Raw genomic sequence first — 21314 nt, forward strand, 5'->3', positions numbered from 1 at the left:
TAAAAGAGGCCCTCTTAGTACCCACAGGGCAGAAAGAGTTTAAAAAAAGCCAAACAATTCCATTGCTTTCCTTTTCTTTTAGCTCCATCGTGGGATTAAAGAAAGTTTCCATAGCCAGCAGCCCTTCGAATGCCATGTGAAATATTCATTTATTCATTACATTAGTGTTTTATATTCATTCTATATAAAATTCTTATTGTTTTTATTATTAAGCCCAATATTTATGCTCTATAAAATATGATTTTGGTATGTATTTCAGAGTGTCTAGAACAAATTAATTTGATTTACATTGATTACTATGGAAATAATTGCCTCGGTTTTCATTGGTTTTGGATTTTGCTGATTATATTCGGACAGATCATCAACGAAAACCGAGGTATCACTGTATTTCCTGTAAATAGGTTTTGAGGTAATTTTCTAAATTATATAAGATAGAATTTTTGAAATCAACTAGAGATCTACATGTATTTCCTGGTTTAAGCTTATATGCTGTTATATGCTTTTTAAGTCTTATATTTAATTTAGGTACTCTTATGTTATCGAAGTCTAAGATATTCTTTATTTGTTGTTTTGAAAATTCATTCCTGTGCAACTTCATTAATCTAGTAAGTCTTTTTTGACTATCTTCTATAGCAGTGTTTCTCAAACTTTTTAAACCGCGACCCCTCTTCTGCACTTAAAAATTTCAAAGGACCCTCGAAGAATAAGTGTGTGTCAAAAAACATCCTGGAGGGAGGGGGTTAGGCTCATATTTAAATATTTATGTTATTTTTATTATTTATATGTGCAATTTATTTAAGTAAAAATTATTTTATATATTTTTTATTTCTATTATTTCTAAACATGAATTCATAGTAAATTTATAAAATATTTGAAAAAATTGATCTGGCATCAATTTTTCAGCGACCCCCAAATATTTTTCACGACCCCCACTTTGAGAATCACTGTTCTATAGTGTCTTTAGGCAGAAGTTCATATTCCTCTGTTGACATAATTTCTAGTTTCTTAGATTGTAATTCTTTTTTTCTTAGTATGACCAATTGATGCGTTTTATCTGCTTTTACAATAGAGAGTTTTACAATTATGCAAATGCAATTAATTTAAATATGGGTATGAATGTAGATGCATGCTGGGACGACATAGTCCAGTATAAAGGGAACAACAGTTGGCAAATGAATGTATCCACTGATGAGGCAAGTTAAAAAAGGTAAAATGCATATGGAATTTTTGAGAAAAGCAAAAAATAAAAGTTTAGTATTCTTTATTTTGTTTGTCTGCCTAATAAATTTCTCAAAATCGGATATAAAGTGTATATTACTCGTTAACATTCTGAAATTATTTTTAGAATCTACATACTTAGGAAGTTTTTACCAATCCCATTGCTTTTAATTTGATTTTATAAGAACATTAAAGTTTATTACTTGAAAGAACTGTTGTTTTTACTTATTAGTGATAAAATAACTAATTTTCATACACAAAAACCATGAATTTTTTTATTAGTCATCACAAAAATAAACATGAAACAATAAATAAATTAATTAAAAGCATAAAAATTTCCTATCAAACAAAGCACATAACTTATGACATACTAGACAGATAGTGCATCAAAGTGAACAGCCAAGTAAAATATTACAGGTATGAGCATAATATATTGGACACCACTATGCAACCTTGGCACTGAAAGTATTAAATTAATCATCATTTAATATTGTTATTCTGTAACATTATTATACAACATTGTTGTAATCTAATACTGTTTATTTTCTTTTTTATGGTTCTAAATATTAAATAAAACATTTAAAAAAAAAATTAAAGTATTTAAGTTATTTATTTATTATTATTCTGTTTTTATTTTAGATTTGATAAAGCAAGTTAAATCAAGGTAATTATGTCTTATGTTTTTGGTAACAAATAAACTATTAATTATATATTGAGTGTTTATAGTTAACTCTGTACATTCTCACATTTCATCTTTTAATTTAACACTTTCTTGAAGAAATAGAAGAAATATTTAAATTATCTCAATTACAAATGATATGATATATAAATTATCAATGTAACAAATAAAATAAAATTTTTATATCATGAATGGTTTATCTATATTAAGAAATCTAAATATTAATTAATTTAGTAAAATTTCCTACGTGTTTTTTTTCCAGCATGCATTATTAAACCTTTATTTTTTAAATTTCAGATTCATTTTGAAGAATAAATTACTTTTTATTGTAATTTATTCTGGAATGATAAAACAAAAAATCATGCAGATACATCCAGATTTTTATCTGGATGATAAAAAAAATTCTTCTGTTTTTCTTTTAGTATTACATTATTAAAAATTAACATGTAATATTTTATTACATTTTTTTTGCTGTTAAATTAATGTGTTATATATAAAAATGTATCTATATTAAGCTAGGTTCACAATATCATACACACCACTACAAATGAACATTAACAAAGAGAAATACTGTTTGCATCATGCTATGCCGCACAGTTAGAATGTGATTGGTCAAAAAAGGTTTTGTTTACAATCGTCAGTTTTAAGGAAAAAGTTAATTGGTCGAACAAACTGAAGTTTTGTTAAAGTTGAGGATACTTTCATCTCCTAACAAACTAGTTGAACAGTCACCAAAAGGACACATATTGGCAATTTGTATCTATTTTGTAGCAGTTTATATGCCAATGTGAACTTAGCTTTAGAGTTGTTAAAGAATTTTTCAATGCTACAAGACTGAAATTTGGAAATATTTGCAAGATTCAAAATATTCTAATTAAAGTAAGCAATTATTTATTGTGACATCGTCACAATGCCAGACTGCAATTTTTAATCATCTTTTAATTAAAAAATTATCACCTGATTTCCTGGCCTCCAGTCCCTAAGCTTTTCATATCTGATCTCAATTTTCATCTATCTAACTCCATTCTTGAGATTGATTAATTAATTAATGGATGACAGTGAGAATGTATGTGTGTACAATTTAAAAATTGCAGCCCAATAATAATTTAGTCTTATTTATAAACAATCTTACAATTAATTATTTAATCTATTTGTAAACAATAAAGTATATATATCATAAGACAAATTAAAGGTAAGTTTTTCTTGATTTTTGTTTTTTATATTAAGAACTAACAAACTCAATCTACACAAATGAAGGTTTTTGCTTTTTTGTGGAAAATACTTTTCAAGGAAGGAGACAAAGACCAACTTTTTTTTATGAAGTTCTTTTTACACAAGATTAGTTTTCTTTCTTTAATAAAAAAGAAAACTAATAATAAATAACTAAATAATATTAAACTAAACTAATAATTTATTTAAATTATCCGTAATTTTCTGAAGTATTTCTTTGTTCTTAACTAGGCTTGTGAATTCATTAGAGCAAATTTATATCTGTAGAAAATTTTTCATATTACAGTAAGTTTTAGAATTACTATTTTAAAAATTAATTTTATTTAATTATATTTTTAGATCTTGTTTTTGGGCAAATAATTGTGATAACTTGAAAACAACTGAACATAACTCTTCAGTTATTGAAAGTCCATTAAGTCCTACTAAAGGAGAATTATCAGCTGAAGAATTATGGGAAAATGCCAATGAAAGTTTTTTGATTGAAGCCACCCAGTTAGTCGAACGATTGGAAGATAATTTTTCTTCCAAAAACAATTTGTTAAGTTCGGTATGTAAAAAATCTAAAGGATTTAAAAATGACATAATGAATCAAAATATTCCCACACCTAACAAAAGTACTGATCATAATTTGCCACAAGAACCAGAAATGAATTTCAAAAAATGTGACGAAAAAGATGAATTTTGGGAAAGCGATAGTTCTTTAGAAGAAATTATCAGCTCATTACAAGAAGATCAACTAATTATGCCAGGAATAACTTCTCTTCCTGACAATGTACAAAACAAGTCAGAATATTCTAGTATAGATTTGTTTACTATAGATGAAAATGATACATTAGAAGCAACAACACATGTCAAAAATGAACTTAAAAATGCAAATGTCAACATTAAAAATTCAATAGAAAATAGGACAACTGAACAAATTTCTAAAAATAATACAAAAGAGAATGGAGTCTTAATCAATGGCACTTCACCTGAAATGAAATCTAAATTATTCCAAAGTAAGTTTTAGAAAATATGCATAATTTAGATATTATATCAGTAATTAGAAGTAAGAGTAAGTCTTTTATTTTTTGAAAATTTTAATATAATTTACAGTAGTGAACTGAAAATCGGAATCAATTGGGGACTGGAGTTGTTCAGATTAGGGATTTGTTCCGATTACGGATTATGTACAAAAAAATATATTAACCTGTCCGATGTTCAAATTTTTCTCCGTTGCGTGTCGCTTCGTGTTGAATTTTCGTCGATTTTAAGCCTAACGAAAATTTTTATAATAATAATGGAGGCTATCGTATCGTTAAAAATTATTTCTGCATTTTGTACAAAGAAAATAAATATATTGAAGAGTATAAAAACATGAAAATTATACTTTAGAAGTAAATTTAGTATCAAAAACGTTTGATTCAGCACGACACAGTCCAACTGAAAATCATGCCGATTACCGGGGTTCCGATTTACAAGTCTCTACTGTATTACTAAAATTAAACAAACTTTTCATAAAGATACAGTAAAATATCTTTTATTAATCTTTTAAAAAAATATAACAAAAAAATTGAAAGTGTATATGCGCGCAAGTTTTTGTAAATAAAAATTAAATTTTGGTAAACATTATTTTATAAACAGTTCTGAACCAAAATTCTGGTATGTGTAAGTAATGAAAAATTAAATTAGTTTTGTTGATTTTATTAATAAAAATATATCAATTTATCAAAATTTAAATCAAGATGGCAGAACTAAAAGTTTTTGTGACAAATGACATAGTTGTGTTACAGCTTTCTGCAAATGTTTTAATGTTTAGCTTTTATTTTACATTATATTATCAGATAAACAAAGAAAATTAGTTTAGAATCTTTTTATTCTTTAAGATTGTTTTGTATTATTATTTTTTATATGCTATGAAGAAAAGAAGGATCTAATTAACATGCTTTTGTGTCCTTAACTTAATTTAAACCTATCTTGTCTACTAGTACTTTATCAATTAACAGGACTTATTATACTGGATTTATGGATGTAGCAATTAGGTCTTACAGATCAGAAATAATGTTTATTTAAATCATCTGGGTCGTGCCTCGGTGGAGCGACACGTCCGGGGGGGACCGATATAACACCGGTGATCCCTCCGAGGAGAGGAAAGCCGGCCACCTGTAGAGTCACTTCTAAGCGTCAGTCGTAAGGGCTGGTGGCTGAAGGTGGCCAGCTTTCCTCTCCTCGGAGGGATCACCGGTGTTATATCTGTCCGCCCCAGACGTGTCGCTCCACCGAGGCACGACCCAGATGATTTAAATAAACATTATTATTTCTGATCTGTAAGACCTAATTGCTGCATCTATAAATCCAGTATAATAAGTCCTGTTAATTGATAAAGTACTAGTAGACGAGATAAGTTTAAAAGAAGAATCTAATTTAAAGTTCATTGATTGAAATATTTGTTGTTTTTTTTTTCTTTTTAAGTCAAAATCAGTAAAAAATGTACCCCTGAAGAAATAGCAAAGAAAAGAGAGGAGGCAATGAAGCGAAGGCAGAAAAACATCAAGAAAGTGAGATGAAATAGAAATAAGCATGGTTAAGAAATGAAATTTTTTTATAGCTATTTGAATGATTAATGAATTAATCATGAATGATACTTTTTCATTGCAAACTTTCATATAATTACTTTTGTATATAAACTGTGTAAATTTGTAAATTTTTGTTGACAAAAATAAAATATTTTTTTAGTATTGGAAAAATTTGGTTACATTTCTGATAAACATTTGATTTGTTGATATTAATATAGACCAATCTTTTGTCTATAAATTTTAAATTATCTAATTGAATTTAAATATGGTACACTCATTTAATACATTCTCTTTATGTAAACTCACTGTAACACATTAGGTTGTCACCAATTGACAATTGCTAGAGGAAGCAAATACTATTGTTTTTATTTTAGGACAGTTAGTTCCTTCAGATGGTCTTGTAGGTGAGCATAACAACAAAACTTTCTACAGTTGTTAATTAAGCAAGAAGAAGTTATGGAATTTAATGTTTTGCTTCAAGAAAAGAGGAGGGCAATAAGACACACAGAGTATTGAATATTAAAGTTTTAGAAGCACTTCTTTACCTGTAACAAACGTGTGAACAGTTTTAGAAGATCACCACGACGAGTTTTTGCGAGTCGAGTCGAGTTGAAAAGAGTACAGTTCTAAATTTTATGAAGTTCAACATACAAAAAATATCAGAATTTAATTTTTATTCGATAGTTAATTCAAAATTTCAAAGTACAAATTATGCAAATTTAATTTGATTTTTAAATCATTCACATGGTGATTCAAATTAGAAAAAATTCTCTGAAAATTTTAGGTTTTTATTAAGGAATAATTATATTATTTTTGATATAATTTCATTCTCTGCATGACAATTTAAATGTTTTTCTGTTGTTACTAATATAGAACAGATTGGTTTGTATTTTCTATTTAAAAAAAGTATCTTTAACTATTTTACTAAATTTAAATTTGTTTCTAATTTATATGAAACTTGAAAAAATAGGCGCATCAATAAACTGTTTTTCTTTTTGAGAAATTTTTAACATTTTTTTAAATTTGAAATTAGCAACAAGTTGTTTTTGATTTGTATTTTTGAGCAAATTGTACAGTTGAAAACTATACAAAAATGTGTTACTGTTAACTTCAAATTAACAATATATATAAATTTTGCCAAAGTACGGCTAATATCTAAAGATATAATATCAAATCTTAACAAATATTCATTTTTATTTATATTTTTAAGCAAATTTTTAAAACAATTTCATATTAATCATTTTGTAGGTACTGTAGATATGAAATTTCTATGGCTAAAGTTGTCAATTCCTAATACAAACAAAAATTTCACAACATTAAAAGAAATGTTAAAGCATTTTTCTTTTGCATTTGTTGTACATGAAACTCCAGTATAATGATTTTCCAAGAAAAATGTGAAATTCTTAGAAAATTTTTCCTAATTTGAATCACTATCTAAAATCAAATTAATTAAATTTACAAACAACTCGACTAAAACCCAATGCGCTATAATAATAAAGCCAACCACAGCTGTATGCCATTGTGCTATATAATGGCTATAATTATAATTTAATTAAATAATTTTAGATTAAACTGGAAGAAAAGAATCGGTTCGGAGCGGCACTCAAACCTGCAACTGTTGTGGGTTCGAGTCCCACTTTGGGCCAACTGTATTCGAAAAAACATATTGTATTATTCTAATGGAGAGAGGAATAACAAAAAAAAAAAAAAAAAAAAAGATTGTAAGGATTATGGTATCAGTGCTCTTACTGTCCTTACAATCTTTTCAAAATAATAACTATTTTGACGCGTGGTCTGAAGCTAAAACCTTATTTATTTCATGTCGTTTTGTTAAATACATATTTACATCCCAAAAATCCGAATAAGTTCTCTTTATATATACTTTGTCCAAAAGATGTATCGAGAGAGAAGTTCTTTGTTTGGTTTGAACAGTTATTGACTTTAACGTGTTTGATTTTCAACAATAGGTCTAATGGTAATATGAATTATTGTATGAGAATGATAAAACAATAGTTCATAAAATATTCTATGTACAGTACACAATGAGCTAATTTATTTTTAACTGTATTGTAACACACGAAAGAAATAATATTGAGTTGGAGAGACCCTGATGGACATTATGTAGATTTTTTCTCTCTTGTTTTATATCCTTTACAGGTTTTGATGGTTGAGTTAAGCTTTCTTTTCTGGTCTCCTCTTTGTGAAGATTGTCACTTGAAGTCTATTACTGTTGATGATCATTGAAGCTGAATTTGTTCTACAATGTTATATTGCAGTAGTACCTTCAATCCTATCTCTGTTTATTAAGTGGAATGAGCTGTCCAGCACTATCTGCCAGTTTGAGTCTTCTAAGATTCAAAGATTCAGAGTCGGATGGACTTTGATGACAATATGCAAGCTTGTTTTTCAGCTATAATTGTTTTAACCCTTTACAGGTTGGTAATTTTTTATTACTACATTATTGTGATTTTTATTAAGTTTTTGAATGTCTTAGTCTTAGCTCTCATGGCTCGCGTGTTGTTTTATTTACTTTTTATTTGTCATTTCACGTGTTAATATAGATTTAATATAAAGAAATTCACTTGATGGTTTGATAAATACTATTTTTTGAATTTAAAATTTTTAATTCCTCTCATTGTAAAAATATTTAAATATAGGAATTTAAGAGAGCTCCCATATTCAAATATTAACTGTGGAAATTTTGAAGATTTCTTTCTTATTGCAAATTTTCTATTAATAAAATTCCAGTCTGTGGTGATTTCAATTTCAATCTGATATAATTTAAAGCCATGCTGCTCTCGGTTGGGTTCTTCAGAGGTGCGTCAGTTTTCCAACTAGGTTCAATTCTTTCTTGGATTTTATTTTTCTCTTCATTTAAATGTTTGTTATTCTCCTTTTGGAATTTCATCTGGTCATTCTGCCATCTGTTTAGAACTTGTTTTCATTAAAAGTCTTCATAGGTTATCTCATCAATCTCTGATTCTAGTACTGATGTGGAATCTTACAGATCAGAAACATGTTTCTCAAGTCTTGTGTCTATATGAACAGGCATTTTTGGAAGACACCATTTTGCCTATAAACCAAAAAGTAAGGCATATTTATAAATTATTCAGATATATACTTCTACAAGTAATTTTTCTGCGTGTACTAATCTAACTAATCTATTAATATTATATATCATATTTATGGCATAAGACAGACCATTTTGGCATGGAATATTTAGAAAAAGTATTTAGTGTATTTAAGTCATCCCACACCATTTGGCTCCAAATTCCTTTTATCATATTCTGGTTTAAAAAAAGAAAAGGAAAATTAGAATGCAAAGCCTTTATTGGAGAAAAAGAGGCATTTAAAAGAATAATTTACCATTAAACTATTCAATACAAAAATACGTGCATATGCTGTTTAGTTATAGCAAAAAGTTATGACACTGTAATATGTGTAATTAAACAATAATATTTTCATTTCAAGAGTTGATCTGGTTAGAGGTAGCAGTAGCCTACTGAAGGCCGTTTAGGGAATTCGTTAGTCTACGGGAGATTGCAACTTAATATATAAGTCTGTCTATTATAAAAAGCTGTTGTAATCTCAGTCCTAAATAAAAATAAGGCAACACTGTCAATTATAAGGCTGTAGTACATGAAGAAGTACTTCCTATTACCTTTCCTTGCATTCTGAAATATCAAGCAGGAGCTGGAGCTTGTTCCAAACAGGCTGTCAAATATGACAGGTAAATGCATAACATATGGGAGTATCAGTGCATCGCTACATGTAATATGGTATGGTTAAATGTGTGGTTAGGTTTAGGTTAGCAGATATGTATATGTAAAATGATAAGATTTAACAAAAAATAGCAAACAGCATTATATAAAACATAAAACACTAAAGATACATAAACAAACATCACAAAAACTAAAATATTTGTAAAGCCGGATTCTCAATATAGCTTGATCCTCATGCCAAATATCAGATAAAAGGAAAGAAAAGTTCATTGAATATGGCATTAATAGTTTTTTCATTATTGCTAGTGTTTTCAACGAACTTATGTTCATTGTCAGGCGAACAAGAATTAAAAACCGTTATGAGAATGCTACCAACTTCGATTAAGCTCAACATTTGATTCTTTTGTTTTAACCACTGGATTATATTAGGCTACTTTTCTGCAATTATATATAATTAATTACTAAATAATTTTTCACTAGAGGGAGGTGTTAGACACCGTCTCTTATTAAATTTAATAATTACAATTAAATTAATATTTATTAAATAATTTAAAATATTCTGGAAGAAAATTTTATGGTTAATGGTTATATCATATTTAAATATGTCTGTAAGAGGCTCGGTAGGATAACTGGCATTGTAAGTGAAAGTTGCAAGTTCGAATCCTGCTCCAGGCTGATTCTTTTCTTCCATAACATTCTAAATTATTTAATAAATATTAACTTAATTGTATAAATAGCCCAATGTAACCTGGCAGTTGTTTGGCTTTATAAACACTACTGATGTTTTTACATGCTGTTCATTGTGTGTACTCAAAATGACTAATTTCCACAACGAAGCATGCTTTACCTTTCCAACAACAGCTTTGTATGAACTATCAACTTGTTGTCTAATGTAGCACTTGCATTCAGAATACATTGTTGCACGTCGTTTGCATTCAATGACTGTGTTTTGTAAGCCTTTGACTTCAGAAAAATCCTTGGGTATGTCAGGCAAACAAGAATTAAAAACATGAGGTCTGGGAATACCCAAAATACTGCACCAAATTTTGATGGCAGTTTCACTTGATGGAGAGTGTCCTGTGCCCAGTATGGATCCTTTTGTGCCCATTAGTGCATGTAATGTGTATTGAATCTTGGGTATTCATTTATATCCAAACTTTATTGCAAATATCAGTTCACACAATGTTTTCAATAAAGTTTGGATTTACATCTATCATATTTATTGAAAAATTGTACCAATCCATTTATTGCTGTTCCTCACCCTCATACAGTGCCTGTTGTTATTGGCATTGGAGTGCACATTGCATTCATGCGGAATTCAATGCCACACACATACCATCAGTGGTTGGTTGTAGGTTGATACCTTGTCAATGGGCTGTCTGTGTGAAGTTTTACGGTTTTCTTTGCATTTGTAACACCTAAATAGGATCAGTTTCCCATAAAAAGTCCTTCTGGGTGGCATCCTCCTCGACAAATCATCCATGTGGATGTGCAAACATGTACGTCACAGTGGCTGCATGGTCATTGCCACTGTTCTTCAATGACCTGGTGTACTGTTATTACATAAATTACAGTTGTAACAACTGTATATTCAATGTAGTTTTCAGTTGTTTTGATATTTTCCATTAAATTAGTTTAAGTACATATCCATATCATTGCTAACCTAAGTCTAACTGTACATTTAACATGCCCACATTGCATATGTGTTATGCAGTGATGCACCACTATACCTTGCATATTGGGTAGTGAAGCATTTACTTGACAACCTATTCCAAGATCTTGCCTCATACTTTAAACTTTACCCTCTTAAAATAGTAAGTGATTGTTGTGTTTTCTTTCCTTAGTGTTTTATCTTACGTAATAACGAATTTCTTATACATATATAAACATCTCGAAGCTTGACATTTACTGATAAGACAAATGATTGCCTTATTGAATCGGGCTACTTTACCGCTACTATTAAATTTTGAGTAATTGGTACTAGAGGTAGGCATTAGGTGCCTTCTCTTAAATTCAATACATGGTAAAGTAGCCCGATTCAATATGACAATTGTTTGGCTTATATTCATTAGTGTAAGGAAGTAATTTTATAAAAAAAAAAAACAAAATTTTACTATGATTTGTAAATTCAAAGTTTATTCACAACTTTACTAACATGGTTATAAAAGTGACATCAGTCAATAATTTATGTGCACATAATAATAATAATAATAATAATAATAATAATACAAAACTGAATTTTAGTTTTAATACTGTGTAACTAATCTTAAGTACAATTCTCAGTCCGCCGTCATTAAGTTTATTAATTTTCTCGAGGCCGTGCTAACCGTATTGCCTTTCGTAGGTCTTAAAATAAGGATCTCTTCTCGTCAAATGTATAATTCATAATCTTTGAACTCGTCTGATTTATCAGTGAAGAAAGTTTGCGTCTGTGACAAAATTATTTATGTTACTATAACTTTTATGATAACATCTTATCAAAATAACTACGATTCATTATGATACATTTTTTTTAAAACTCAATTTATATGGGTGAGGTTAACAGTAAGGTTAGAAATTATTCATAGTTTGAATATGTACAAATGAATGACGACTTTTTATTGTTTTACTATCTCAATTTGTGCTATAATTTACACGTACGACAATGCAAACAATTAAAACTAAATACGTAGAATAATACTAGGGAATGTTTTTAATGATAAAACTCATATTAAAAACGTTAATAACAAACTAATATTACGACATTGATATGATTTATATATCATTTTTCTAAACTTACTTAAAAATCTCATTTATACATAATTTTCCATTTATCACAATTAAAACTTGATATACCATTAAGACATTGCTCAAATTGATACTTTCATTTTGATATACAATATTATATATTATAATTATCATAATGCACAAAACAAAAATGTTTACAATTTTAATTTTATTGTTCGAATAATTAATGAACTTACAACAAATCTACTGCCCCAAAGCAAAATGCTCTATCGAAAATTGAATTACGCACTCGGTATCATGCATAATCGGCATCCTTTATCGATACCGTCCGATATCTAGAGTGAAATTTTACGCTAGATCTTGGGCGTTATCGGTAAAGGATACTAATTAGGCATGATATCGAGCCTGTGACTTGATGTTTTTAGATAATTTTTCTGCACGGGGTGGTGTAAATATGAAAGATTATATTAAGTAATCATCATTTTTTTTAAAGAATATCTTTTTATACACCTAAATATTATAAGCTGCTTACTAATTTTTGAAAAATCGAATAGTAAACTTTTTGTTTTTTATTTTCTTTATGGAATTATATAACAATAAACAATGACATTTTAATTATAAATATCGAACTCTTTACAATAAGCTCGTCAAAATCTGTACACTATTATAACGGAAATTCTATTTCGCTATGATTTCTTATTCTCAAAGAAAAACAATTATAAAAAAAATCCAGCAAAGCGCTATTTCCGACTATAACAATCCCACAAGACTAAACACAACATATTAATGGTGGCAAGTAAAGAAATTTTATATTCTGCACGAATGCTTACTTTGAATATTTTGAATTATTTCTAGCTTTTAATTATAATTTTTAAAATATTACTAAAGGGCATTAAAAGAAAATGAATGGAAAACATTCTCCGTAGAAGCAATCGAACGACACACGTAGTAAAATCATGAATTTCGGTAGATTGTCTATGGTAAAGGGATATTTTAAATTTTACATTTGAACACATGATGTGAAATTACATTTGATACATTTTCATATATAACAAAAATATATTTTACATGAATATATGGTATGAATAATATACACATTGTCAAGTACATTACACTTAAGCCTTTAATATGACAGATAAAATTCCAATTGTTTTTAATTTTTTTGCAGTTTATATGATTTTATTCAATTTTAATTTAAGGCTTTCGATATTAAGATATAAATGAAATGTTTAAATCTTACAGTGCCTTACGGACAGAATTTCCGATCGCATTCTGCACGCACCCGATATTTTTATTTAAAAATTATGCCGGAGGTAATGCATAATATTTATTATAATATTGTTTTCCAAAATTCTCACATTTATTAATTCGTAACATTTAATTATGATGAATAACGAAGTTAGATTTGTTCTATTTATGAGCAAATTTAATCGAGCGTCTGTTTTTAACGTTACGCTTCGTTTTTTTATTTTGGCACTCGGAATTACAGCAAGCGCCACAATACTACTAGTAATTTTAAAAAGTTTACGATAATATTAATTATAAATGGAATATGTATAGAGAAATTACTATAAAAGCAGATATGATTTTATGAGAAGTTTAACTTTAAACGAGTTTTATATCTGACTCTGCATAATTTAAATAAAAGTAACCATCACAGTATTATTGATGTTGTGCTTTTGAAAATTTGTTCAATTTTTCAGCCAGAATTTATTAAATATTCTGCGAGATGCACTCGAATTTCAATGCGTTATCGATGGGATAAAATTTCAAATTTCTACTTTCAACCAGGTTAAAACTTTTCCTAACAACAATTTTAAACTCTCTTTAACTCTTCATTTTAAACATTTAAATTATTATGTTATAGAATATAAATAAATGCCAGTCAATAGCATGCAACAATGTTAATAATTTACTAACAATTTTTAACAGTGTACTATTTCGCTTGATATCAGATTTGGTCCCTTTTCTCTATCAATAAAAGCGCAAACCTGTTCCATATATTATTTATATACCGAATTTATATATTTACAATCTCGTGTAACATCTCATTCATCAATTAATTTATACACGTACACAAAAATATCGTATCTATGAAGAACACGGCAAGTGTATTTACAAGAGGATTCGACATTTCACTTACACTATCTCACTTTTACAAAATATAATGGCGAGAGGATTTGAATTTGTTTCTCTCATACATACTAATACACGATGTCACAACAATTATGAAATTTTGTTCAAAAATGATATTTTATTATTTTTTTTTTCATGATGCATGTTTGTATAATGTTATGTTCATTTTATCCTCTAAAGATGGTTCTATCTCTATAATTATATAAGAAAATTGTCGCAAAAATGAAACGCTAATAACTTTTTCTTAAATATACAAAAAAATTATGGTGATAATAATAATATAACTTTTTAATTTGTATTAATCAACAAGAAAATCACTTAATGGTAAACTTTTTAAGAAAAGATTAATAATAATAATAATAGATAAAAAGTTATTGAATTTCATTTTGTTTTTTTCATATAAGCTGTACTATGTATATAGGATTTTTTTTCAAATTTAATTCACTGTAAATTTCATAAGTAGGTACCCGCGTGGTCGCGTCAAAGAATTCTTACTGCAGAATTCCGAATCGTGCACAACTATTTCATTGACGCACGGGCTGGAAGAAGAAATGTTGAATATACAGCCTTCTGTCAATAATTTTGTGCAGAACGTTGCACTCTGTCGATAATCACCTCTTCTCCAAATCAAATGCTTTCCTAGGACCCTATGCCAAGGCTTGAGAGCTGTGTTTAAGTCTTTGCATTGCTGAAAATACGAAATATATTATTAAAATCGTAAGTGCCGATTTTCAATTGGTTTTCAATTCTCGATAAATAACAATTGCACCGGTTCCCATTTTATCAGAATGTGACAATGCTCTGATGAAGCAAGAACCAGTGCAAATGTTAATATCATATCATATGTTTAAAATATTTTAATTATTTAAAACTCATTAGCAATCGTTAAAAGAAACTAAAACATAAAAAAATCCTTTAAATAATTTTACCTATGACATCTTGATTCTTAACATTTCACATTAACATTCACTAGGCTAGGAAGATGTTTGTTCTTTTTTGGCAGAAAATGAAATAACAGATCTAATGCCTTTAACCGATGTCTAAAGAAATATTTTAAATTAATTATCTAATTTTAATAATATCTTTTACTATTTACAATATTAAACTCACCTTTTTCTTCATACCATTTAGATATTCTTTATACATTTCTGATCTCAAGTAACGTGGATAACTATCGTTCTTCATCAACTGATATAAATGTGCCTGTATTCGATATAAAATGTGACTAAATTTTATATTTCTTCGATGTAATTTATGTATTAATATAATTTAATTATTTTTAACGTACTGCAGCTTCGTTAAAAGTCCATCTGTCGGGAGTTTCCATGTTTCTCTTTGTGATTTCGTAACTTTTAGAATCGATATTTATCGGGCAGTTGGCGTCGGAATCGAGATATTCGCTAAAAATAGAAATACCATTAAAAATAGGAATATTGCTAATAATAATAATGTTAACATTCAATGCATTCAAAATTAAATTTTGTGATGTAATATTGCCTTTTCAGAAAGAATTGAAACCATACAACTGCATAGTATTGTATGTAAAGTTCTGAAGATTTTTCTTCCAGAAACGGATACGTATATATTTTTCAAATTACTTTAGAATCAGTATAGCTAATAAACTGCTAACATTCTATTGAAACTAAATATTTTTGTATAAAAAAGATTTCCCAAATTCTGCTGTTAAGACACACTTGACTTCAAGCACCAGAAACTTTTCATAAAATTGATTTTTTCCTGTTTTTCCTGGTATCGAAGGCCACAAAATGAGCTATCCCAAACATCCGATAGTCATGCTAAACATGCATCCCATTTTGTCCAATTGTATATTAACTGTGAAATTATTTTATTAAAATAGTGTAATGCACAAACAGTTCTTCCTCAGCTTAGCTGTCATAACAGTTTGTGGACCAGTACCTTTTTGACTCCCACAGTTAACAGTAATGATTGAAAAATTTGAGGAAACAGTATTTTAGCAGCTAAACATAAAAGTATATGGTATTATATATACAGACTGGATATTGCAACTTCTGTAATCTCCATTGTCTGCATTCTTGGACAATGTTAAGTTGTTAGCTGCATTGCTACACACGTGTACCACTACAACTGAATATATTATATAATAATTTGGAAGGTCCTTTGCAAAGTTTTACTCACCACCATCAACTGCAACAAGGAAATCCAGAAAACAGACTTCTTTTAAGCCTGAATTTTCTGGCAAGAATGGAAGTCAACAATATATGATGATGAAACATTTTACAGCATTGTGACTAAGATGTACAGTATTTAAAAATGGGCAATACTTCTTTATGAATGGAACTTTTTTAATCCTCCCTGCCCAAAAGCACTAAATGGACCTTTTAGCTGTAGCCATTCCACAATGGGGACACCATGTTATGAGAGATGAGACCAATGTATCTGGATACACTGCTCAAAAAATTTCTTCATCCACATTTTTCTAGATTCTCAGAGCAAAATGTGACTTAAACCCAAATTTGGTGGTTTTGGACATTTACAATGTAGAGCATGTTCCACTTGGTATGATTTCACTATAACTATTACAATAAGACTTTTTTTTCCTTTGAGGAAATCCACTCAATAGGAGAACTGATGTGCTCCATTACCAAAAAAGGATATCACTATAAGATTTAAAGTTTTATTATTGCTGCAGTTGCAGAACAAGGGTACTTGAAACGGATGATTTTTATGCAAGATGAAAGCACCTTTGTCTTTAGAAGGGTCTTCCGACACAAACAAGATTCTCAAAGGTTTTGGAACCCCAAAACTTTTGATTTGTTAGAACAAGGATTGAGTGGAGGAAGAAAGATCACAACTCAAAATTGGGAGTTATATTGGTATCCTATCCTCATTTAAATGTAAAGTGGTAGTTCACTAAAGCAGTGTTTTTCAACTACCAGACCACAAAAAATATCTGATTGTACTGATGCTGGCAGAGTTCATTACGGGTAATTTTACTAGTAGTAGGGAAGATAGAACATAGGTATTAGTGAAAAATTCATCAAAATGACTCATGAAAACAAAGAAAGTGTTTCCTGGAGTACTGATTTTCTGATCCAAGGTAGTGATGATAATATCAAATTAGAATCAACTTAATAGAATTAGCATGAAAAATGTAATATCAATGATGAGGATAGTTTAGTTTGAAAAGTTAGACAGTTTCAAGAATGCCAACATTCCCTTGTGATTTAGGACAATCTGTAATAAGTTGAGAGAGTAATTGGTTCTTGCTTTGCTTTCTGAAAAATTTGAGGCATCATTGTCAGGCTGATACCTTGTGAAATAAGGAATTACGATAAATTCTTTGAATGCAAACACTTTTAATCTGTCTCCTGCAGAATATTATAGAGCTTGTTGTGGCCACAATTTGCAACCAAAATGAGGAACAGTGTATACATATATTAATAGTAGAACAACTCAAAGAATTAGTGGTAGCAGATTTTTTTAAACCCTTTGAAGAGTGGGTTTACAGTGGCTCCCTCTCCTCTCAAAGTTAGTTTTTAAGAAATGAGATATTTATGAAAAAATTAATATCTTGTCTTTGATTCATATTTTTTATGAACTGGGCAATATTTTCTTCCAATTTGACTGTGTTGAAAATCTCCAACTATTCAGGAGATGGTGAGTGTGAATGACTACTAAATGCCATGTTTGTCTTTTAGCATAGAACTTTTCATAATAATTTCACAAAACTTACAAATATCAACAAATAAAACCCAATAGTTATTGTTTAATTTTAATAAATATCAGGCTATATTACTACTGCTATTAATAATTAAATGCTAAATAATTTGGCACTAGAGGTAGGTGTTAGGTCCCATCTCTTACTAAATTAATATTTTAATAATTTAGAAGGTTCTGAAAGAAAGGAATTGGCTCAAAGTGGGACTGGAACCTGCAACTCTCACTTACCCATAATCGCATTATGTAATAGTTTATATTGATTATTTGGTGGTATTTTCTGAGGAAATGGGAAACTCATCTAATTTACTTAGATGTAGTATTCCATAAATTGCATAATAATGCGTGGTTATGGTTAAATTAGCCAAACTACGCATTAAGTTTATGGGTCAAGGAGATGAAACCATAATTAGTATTAGAAATCTTTCATATATTCTCTGTGCTAACTAAATACTATTTAACAAATAAAATATCATGGACACCCTCAACAGAGGTGTCCATGATATTTTATTATTGGCACTATGCCACTGTTGTTCTCCCCAATATCTCTAAACCTTTCATAACAACATGTTCTGATGCATCATAACATTCTATTAGTACTAGCTTGTCTCAAATGGGTGAAAACAGAAGGGAACTTCCTCTCCCATTCATTAGCAAAAAGCTTGGTGTTGCAGAGCTTCAATGGATACTGTCCTGAAAGGAAGCTTATGCTGTTTTGAGAAATCTGAAAAGATTTTATCATTGAGTTTATGGGAATCAGAATTATTTGAACCTAAGCACTCCATAAAGCACAAAACTTGACATGTAGGGTCTACATGTCAACTTTTGTACTTTATGGATCCTCCAGCAGCATAATATTCACATTTTCCACCATAAGGGAATTGAATGTACTATTGCTCCAATTTAAAAACTGGGGAAAGGGATTGTAAGAATATAGAATGACATTGTCCATGAAACAGAAGACTTTCAGAACCTCTGTCTATATTATTGCATGAACTGGTGACTAGTATATTTACTCTGTAATAACAACTGTATATTAAGTCATCACAAAAGTACAGCATGATTCAAATTATCACTGTATAACTGAATTTGTACTGCCCAAAGGCAAAAGGCTTTTTTATATAGTTCTATATTGATATTGCCCAATATCTAGTATGAAAAATGTTCTGTAGTAGTGTAGTAGTAGTATATCGGGCAGCAATTATCATCCATCAATTTCGATCCTGGGCAAGGGCTTCAGCATCTTCAAATCTTGAAGAAAAGTTCTATGCCAAGTATTCCTGGGCATCCATATGGTCGTTTAGCACCAGGGGAAGCCCATTTTATGGCTGTCTTAAGGATCCTATTATTCTCCATACGAAAAATGTGGCCAACTAGTTGGACTCTTCTATGGGCACAATGTTATGAAGTTTACACATCTCATTCCTGTGACAAAGTTTGCCAGTACACCATATAGTCTCACGGTGAATACTGTCAAAAGCCTTCCTGAAATCAATGAAATTGATGATATTTCGAAGGGAGATCTGCTTGCTGAACAATCTTCTGCAGCAAAACCCAGCCTATTCTGGAATTATAACAGAAAATTTTTCACACAACATATATAGAAGTTTGATAACAAGTTGGTCTATATATCAGGGACTATTGATCAGAACATTTAAACTGTATTCTTTATGCAAAAATTTTAATTACATCGAACCACAAAACATTTTTGACAATGATTAATATGGTACAGTACACGGTTGCCTCCTGAAAGCAAATGCTCATCTAGGCAGGCAGAGTTGATGCATGGGATGCTTTATAAAGACAAGTAGATCTTGCTAGTTATTTTGTTAAATGAAGCTGTAAGTGCATGGGCATTTCATTTTCATAGATGACAATGTCAGAAAAGTCTCATGTAGTTCCAAAACATTATGCCATCCCAGACTGGTCTCTTTGCACAATGTTCCTGGGATTTTTATATATTGAAAATCATTCTGTAATCTGATATACGCATGTCAAAAAAAAAAAAAAAAAAAAAAAAAACAAAGACAATCATACAATGTTAAAATCTATGTTGTATACCATCCCACATCCTAGAAATGCAGGAATATTAACAATGAATTAAAAGATTGTTTTAAGAGCAGCAAGATCATTCCTTTATTGATTACTTTTCAAAACCTGAATTTTTAATCTTTAACATTGATGGAAATTAGTTTTGGTCTATATTGCAGCAATGCAGATTTAGGTCTGCTGGACCTCCACACCAATCATGGTAAAAAAAACTGTTCCAGGACAGAATAGTTCCACAGACATTAGAGAGTGAATGCTTCTTGTAAATTCAACTGTTGCAGAAGAGGGAAAAATGTATTTACCATGCAGTCTTTGATGACGTGTACTGTATATTATTTTTATTAATCATGAAAAGACATTTATATAAAACAAACTTTGATATCCTTTGCATCTAAAGTATATTAAAATCAATTAATAGGTCAAATGTAAGACAAAATGAGTTAGAAAGTCAGCTCATTTTGACCAGTTATATTACCATTCTAAAGTTTTCAGAATAAAATTTTATCCCGAAAACATTGAAAAGTAAGTATTTTAACATTCTTCAATAATCAATTAAAAATACATAGCTACTTTTTATAAAAGCTACTCACTTCCATATTTCTCTCACTTTAACGGGTACATCTTTTGAATGAACTTGTCTCAGTTCTTGTACGGCATCCCAAAATCTTTCAATAAAAAGAAAAATATCTAAACACAATCTAAAATCATTAAGGTGTGAATTTGAAAATAATCCAAATACACATATTTTATTAATCTACCAAAAGACTTTTTCTTAAAAACAACAAATGGGACTTTCCATAAATTACATAATACAAATATGAGCAGGTCATTATTATGATACATAGCAAATTGTGGCAGTGTTTACAAAAATGTAATGATGTTTGTTAGATATGTAGGGATTAAGCTGCTAATTTTTCTGCTAAATGATGAAAGTTATAGCCAAATCTGAGAAATTGTTATTTTCTAATTCAACAAAAAACAGTAGAAATTGGCTTTTTATTTTATCATAAAATTACAAATATGTTTTGTTGGATTCTTGCCCATTTAACATTCAGAAGTACTGCTTATGTCACCTGCTTTGTAATGTAATTAGTAAAATAATACATAGCGCAGGGTACTGAATTTAACTTTTATTCTTTAGTATAGTTAAGAAAATTGATTTGAGAATATGTTATGTAATTTTGAGGGTTGGTATGTGTGACTCTATTATGGAGGGTGAAATGGTAATTGAAAAGTGTAAAAATAACAATATGTAATTTATGGATGATCCCAATACTGATTTTGTTTGTTTTAAGTAAA

General features: G+C 29.2%; 2 protein-coding genes across 3 annotated transcripts in view; one reads left to right on the forward strand and one right to left on the reverse strand.

The window, feature by feature from the left end:
- The window catches only part of LOC136984964 (uncharacterized protein PF3D7_1120000-like), a 33228-nt gene extending 27360 nt beyond the window's left edge, over positions 1–5868 (forward strand). The window contains exons 7-9 of the mRNA XM_067282117.1: positions 1858–1882; positions 3467–4125; positions 5579–5868. Of these exons, the coding sequence (XP_067138218.1) occupies positions 1858–1882; positions 3467–4125; positions 5579–5673 (779 nt within the window). The 3' untranslated portion in view covers positions 5674–5868. The remainder of the gene's footprint in view (positions 1–1857; positions 1883–3466; positions 4126–5578) is intronic.
- Positions 5869–11623: 5755 nt separating this feature from the next.
- Positions 11624–21314, reverse strand: part of LOC136985000 (regulator of G-protein signaling 7-like) — a 54607-nt gene continuing 44916 nt past the window's right edge. For both annotated transcript variants that reach the window (XM_067282163.1, XM_067282164.1), the window contains exons 13-17: positions 20606–20680; positions 15556–15667; positions 15378–15470; positions 15197–15307; positions 11624–14955 (exon numbers count right to left, since the gene is read on the reverse strand). In XM_067282163.1, coding sequence (XP_067138264.1) covers positions 15242–15307; positions 15378–15470; positions 15556–15667; positions 20606–20680 — 346 coding nt within the window. In that variant the 3' untranslated portion in view covers positions 11624–14955; positions 15197–15241. The remainder of the gene's footprint in view (positions 14956–15196; positions 15308–15377; positions 15471–15555; positions 15668–20605; positions 20681–21314) is intronic.

Source organism: Centruroides vittatus, unplaced genomic scaffold, assembly GCF_030686945.1.
Source record: "Centruroides vittatus isolate TY-2023 unplaced genomic scaffold, ASM3068694v2 contig_941, whole genome shotgun sequence".
Taxonomy (NCBI): domain Eukaryota; kingdom Metazoa; phylum Arthropoda; class Arachnida; order Scorpiones; family Buthidae; genus Centruroides; species Centruroides vittatus.